The sequence below is a fragment of the Charadrius vociferus genome, unplaced genomic scaffold (assembly GCF_000708025.1).
Source record: "Charadrius vociferus isolate BGI_N301 unplaced genomic scaffold, ASM70802v2 scaffold501, whole genome shotgun sequence".
In the NCBI taxonomy this organism is placed as follows: domain Eukaryota; kingdom Metazoa; phylum Chordata; class Aves; order Charadriiformes; family Charadriidae; genus Charadrius; species Charadrius vociferus.
This window is the reverse complement of record NW_009646609.1, coordinates 1,206-7,018: the sequence shown is the minus strand read 5'-3', so window position 1 is coordinate 7,018 and position 5,813 is coordinate 1,206. Positions and strand designations below refer to the sequence as shown.

General features: G+C 39.8%; 1 protein-coding gene across 1 annotated transcript in view; it reads left to right on the top strand.

Annotated features, from left to right (window-relative positions):
* Positions 1-3,987, top strand: part of LOC104288850 (zinc finger protein 462-like) — an 83,181-nt gene extending 79,194 nt beyond the window's left edge. The window contains exons 11-12 of the mRNA XM_009887725.1: positions 2,037-2,151; positions 3,786-3,987. Coding sequence (XP_009886027.1) covers positions 2,037-2,151; positions 3,786-3,987 — 317 coding nt within the window. The remainder of the gene's footprint in view (positions 1-2,036; positions 2,152-3,785) is intronic.
* The last annotated feature ends 1,826 nt before the right edge of the window (positions 3,988-5,813 follow it).

Genomic DNA, 5,813 nt, shown 5'->3' with positions numbered 1-5,813 from the left:
CTCAACCGGCTTGCTCCTGTTATAGCCCAGGCATGGGTCAAGTGGGATGGAATACCTGCCCCCTGCCGGCTCCTGGGGAAATTAACCCCATCCCTGCCGGAACCAGGACAGTCATGGTACAGGGGCAGTGTGTTTCAGTGGTATTTATAAATTTGGACCATGTATATGGTATTAACTGTAGGAGTCAGATCCATATGTAAATGGAGCCCATTGACTTTCTTTCTGTTGCTCATATCAGGAGGGGACCTTGCTTTGCTGTTGTTTAACCACATAGTAAATCACTGATACTAAGAAATATGAAATAAGCTTTTTTCTTCTAGATGGAAGGGATCTAGAACTTTATTAAAGTGCAACCAGTGGGAAACGTATCAAAAATACCTTTACAAAATTTAACATATGGAGAAGAAAATTGAGCACATGGGTGGTTCAGAGTTTATAGGTTGATCTCCAATGGAGTAAATTTGATAGTGAAGAAACCAAGTGAGTAGATATAACAACTAAAATGAAGCAAAATCCCTTTTCTTTCATTATGTAATTTGGGAGGAGTCAGAAAGACATTCTGTTGATTTCTTACTTAAGATAATTCCTGCTAAGAAATTAATGCTCTGAGTATATGCTGTCTCTTTTCCATTGAAAAGAATGAAGCGAGATGGTCCATGCAAATATTTTTAAAGGCTTATGTGATGATCTTAATTCATTAGAAAATTTTAATCTTTTGTTAAAGCTGGCTCTTTTCACATGGAGATTGGCTTTCAGAAATGCTGTCCCCTTGGCTGCCAGTGACTTTGGATGTAAAGCTAGGTGCTTGACACTTCTGCAAATGAGGCCCTAAATGTTTTGTATAAATTATTAGGATCAGATGAAACACCTGTGCAGTTAAGATACCATCCTTTCAGTGATATTTTCTTATTCATGAGACTGCATGTTGAGGGGATGACAATTTCTTATGAGTATCAGATGCCAAGTATACCAAGTCTCCATTTCCTAAGATTTGCACCACTGGTTTGAAAATTACATATTGACTCAAGTGTTCTCTTTTGAGTTTGCTTTCAAGCTATTTCCACACTAAACTCAGTGCTGGTTTTGACGTAAAATCCCACAATCTCTTCACTTGCTCAAATACAGGGAGCAATAAAATGTCTCTGCAAATAGATATAACAGGCAAGATGGAGGATGGGATTTCTCAGCTGCAACGTGTGTTGTGACTTTTCAAGATGGCTCTGTAGCTTCTTGAAATCCTGGTCACTTCAGGGAACCTCAGTTCACTTTTAGGTGTTAATACAAAACCTTGGCTGTTCATGTAGGTGTCTAAGTGGGAAGCACTCCATTATTTTGAAAGTGCCCCCCCCCCATTTCCATATTGTAGTTAACTGACCGTTTCTCATAGTGGTGGTTATAGAATTTTCACACCTTGTAATTTTAGGATAGGGAGGTGTGGGGGCCGACACAGGCAGGACACAGGAACAACCACAAAACCATGGATGAAATGCAAAGAGTAAATTTAATCTCGATACCTCACAAACCGTGGGATCTCCGAAGCAGCACCCGGGCAGAGGCACGCAAGTGGGAACACAGGCACTGTGGAGCTCGGTCCTTGCTAGAGAGTGTTTTTGAACCTGCTGTTCTCGCCTGTATATCAGTGATTCAGGCAGGTGTAGTTTTCCACTATGCAGGGCAGGAATCTCAAGCATGTTCGATAGGGTGCCTCTGAGTCTATCACAGGCCTATGTTATCTAAGCACAGATGTTCTACTAGTCAAGCACACAAGACTAAACAGTGATTAGTGTCATATATGTGCTTTCTACACCTCAGCTGCAAGTCACTTGAATGTGTTTACAATCTTCCTCACCAATCTTCCATTATTTTCCCAGAGGTGGACAATTTCAGAACTACCTACTTTTTTAAAGGAAAATCTTTTGCTTCTTTGGGATATTTTTTCATCCCCAAAGGGCAGCAGGGAAGATCAGAGTATAATCATAAAGGTCCCTTCTTGCCCTGATGCTCATGAATGTGTAGATAATTTTGTTCTTTCCCAGAGTCCATGATGTATCCTGACAGTGGAGCTCTAGAGAAGCGCTTTCCATGCGAGTTCTGTGGCCGATCATTTACAGAGGGCTCTGAATGGGAACGACATGTGCTGAGGCATGGCATGTAAGTTGGTTTGCAGACCCCTTTGTATTACAGCCAAATGTAACAGTTGATCTTTGTGCATCTCCCCATCCATTCCTCCCTCCCTCCCCAAAAAACCTGTAACTAAAGCAAACACAGGGATATGACAGATTATTCTAACAAGGGAAGAATTCTGTCTAACACAAATGTTGTTGGATGCAATTATCAGATGTATTTACTCAGCTAGATGCTTCTGTCCATCCTGTTTGACCCAGGAAGCCAGAAATCCAAGGTACCTGTTGTTTTTAAACCTGTACCTGATGCCCAAACTATGCCCAAACACACTTCCAGTTTCAGGTCTAGATCAGACCTCAAACTGAAAAAAACATTTATCTACAGATGGCCAAGGGTTTCCAGAATACAGACCATTCCAGAAATTCCCTCTGTTTGGAAGTTAATAATCTAGTGTTATCAAATCCAAATGTAGCGCATAAATGTTCTTTATAATGATCCTAAAGCATAAACTTCATTTCAAGGTGAATACCAGTTTGTTGGTCCAAAGTTAACATTGCTTGAGTCTATTGTTGATGTTTGCTTGACACTACAAGACAGACATTGAGGTGCTGGAGCATGTCCAGAGAAGGACAACAAAGCTGGTGAGGGGTCTAGAGCACAAGTCTTATGAGGAGCGGCTGAGGGAACTGGGGTTGTTTATCCTGGAGAAAAGGAGGCTCAGGGGAGACCTTATTGCTCTCTACAACTACCTGAAAGGAGACTGTAGTGAGGTGGGGGTTGGCCTATTCTCACTAGTAACAAGCGACTGGACAAGAGGAAATGGCCTCAAGTTGTGCCAGGGGACATTTAGGATGGATATTAGGAAAAATTTCTTCACAGAAAAGGTTATCAAACAATGAAACAGGCTGCCCAGGGAAGTGGTTGAATCACCATCCCTGGAGGTTTTTAAAAGACAGGTAGACGTGGTGCTTAGGGACATGGTTTAGTGGTGGTTTTGGCAGTGTTAAATTAATGGTTGGACTTGATGATCTTAAAGGTCCCTTCCAACCTAGACGATTCTATGATTCTATGGAAATGACAGGAAATTATATCGAATCTGGGTTTCTTTTGGCTTTTTCTCTTCCTTATTATTTCTCTTTAGCATGTTTGCAACTAAACTTGGAGTTCCAGTGCAAAGAATTATGTGCAGAGAAGCGTTAAGGGCTTCAAGTGAAGAAAAATCTCAGTAAGCGTGCTCTCCCCAAAAAACACACATTGAAGTTAATAGCAAAGACCTTTTCCTTTCATGTTCATAAATATCAGTCCATGCTGTGAAACAATAGGCATCTCTGGAACATTAATTTTCCTTCTCTTGACAAAGATCTGTTCAATAGAACAGATGTCTTTGCTGACTACAGTTTCTTCAAAGACGAGATATCAGCCAGGATTACTGGCATGTGGAAGACATTTGAATGTCATTTTGTATCAAGGCTGTGGAGGGATAAGGGGTAAGAGAAAGTATTATTTCTTGTCTGTTTAAATAAAATTACTTGAAATGTTGCAAGCTTTAATAAGCCTTATTGGTTTGTTAACTGTTTGGGAGAAGTACTCTCCCTATTTCCTTGTATCCAAAGCATGTTTGGATTGTAAAGATTTCCATTTTCTGCTGGTTGGATTTTCAGGGCTCTGAATGAAAGTAAGCAAGGGACCAGAGAGGACAGCAAACTGAAGGAGAACACAGAAAAGACTGTTAATATACTGACAGTAGAAGAAAAAGAAAGCACTGAGAAAATGGTGGCGGACTTGTCCCACAACAGTGAAACTACAGTCAGTGTTGTAGCTGCTGACAAACCTCTCCAAGACACCTCAGAGGCCAAAAATTAATAAAAATTTGATGTGATTTTAATCATCTTACTTGAACAATGGTGAATGGGAAGGGAATGGCAGGTGGGGGGGGCAGAAGGAAGAAACAAAGCTGCTTTTAGGAATGAATGATCTATTTTCAAAGCACTGGTACCTATGTGAGTGTGTGTAAATTAAAGTTATTTAAATGATGGAATAAGTGGTTCCATTATATCACTGCATCTTTTCTTCTGGATCTTGACAAGGGGAAGTTACATTCATATTGGACTAATGAAACAACTCCCTGTGTCTCTACATTACACAATGTGCTTTGCAGCGGAGACTTGTATTGTTTGCAAACAAGCATAATGAGCATGGTTGGGGGGTGATGTATCTTTTCAATACACAAATTTTGGTGCATTGTTCTAATTTCAATACATTATGATTTTCCAGACTGAATGCAACTGCTTTAGAAACAGAACCAAAAGACAGCAACTGCTTTGCTTAAAACAGCCACCTGTTTCCTAATACCTCAAAATTAACAAAGGGACACCTCTGCATTTGTTAGTACTGCCTGTTGTCATTATGATTAAAGTAGAGAGACTGCTGGGCAAGGTGGTGAAAGGAGGAAGAAACAAAGTTTTAAAGAAAGGAAAACAAATTGTGCTTAAAATCCCACTGTGGATTATATTTCTTAAAATACTGTGATTTTTTTTAATTATTTTAGTAAATAAATAAAAAATAAATAAAAAAAAAAAGAGAGAGTCTTTAATTTCTAGATAATGGCTTGTGAATTGCCATCCTTTATTCCAGGTAAGCTGTTTGTTAGTATTCAACTATAATTTTAGTATTTGATAGATTTCATGTGACTGATTGTGTTTATTTCTTATCAGCTTGAACTGTTGCAAAAATGACACAATTAACTTTCCATGCAAAATGAGTGGTGGTGTTATTTTTTTCCAAAGGGGAAGGGGACAGTGAAAAGAATTCCTGTGAATATAAAATTTGTTATTTCTGTGTTTAGCATTTTAAAAAAATTTTTTTTTTTTTTTTAACTAAAGAACCAAACGAACAGCACAGCTATGCAGCTTATGGACCAAACACATCGGTCCTCATAATTATTCTGTCAGTTTTCAAATTAGCATCTAGTCATCTCGCACCAGTACTTTCTGTCAAGATTGGTGTCATCATCTCTCTCCCCTTCCCTCCCCGCCCCAAGTCTGTGGTCTGTGTTAGTGTGATTTATTTGTTTTGCTATAGTGGGAAAGAATGATGTCAGTTCTTGCATCTTTTTGCAATCGGAAGTGAAATAGTTACATACTACATTGAGTCTGAAGAGCTGATGAGATTTGGTAATTTTTCCCCCTACTCCATAGCTTTTAGCATGAGGGAAGCAGTATAGAATGAATAGGAATCTCCATACCTTGTGGCTGATCCTGCACTTTTTCTTTGGTGGAAATCCTACTCAATTCAACAGCAATTTTGCCTGAATAAGGAATACAGGATCTGGTACCCATGGTATGTTCTGATTTTGAACAAAGAACATCCCCTTCCCCCTTCCAATCTAGTTTAAAGCTCTTGCAATGAGCCCTGCTAATTCTTGCCCCAGGATCCTTTTCTCCTTCTGAGACAGGTGTACCCCATCTCTCGCCAGTAGGCCTGGTGCCATATAGACGTCCCCGTGATCAAAAAAAACCAAAACTCCACCGATGGCACCAGCCTCTAAACCACGTGTTAACCTATTCTGTCTTCCTGTTCCTTTCTCTCCTTACCCCTGAAGGGATTGAGGAAAAAACTACCTGTGCACCAGAACCTTCTACCAGTCGTCCCAGTGCCCTGAAGTCCTTTTTAATTGCCTTAAGACTTCT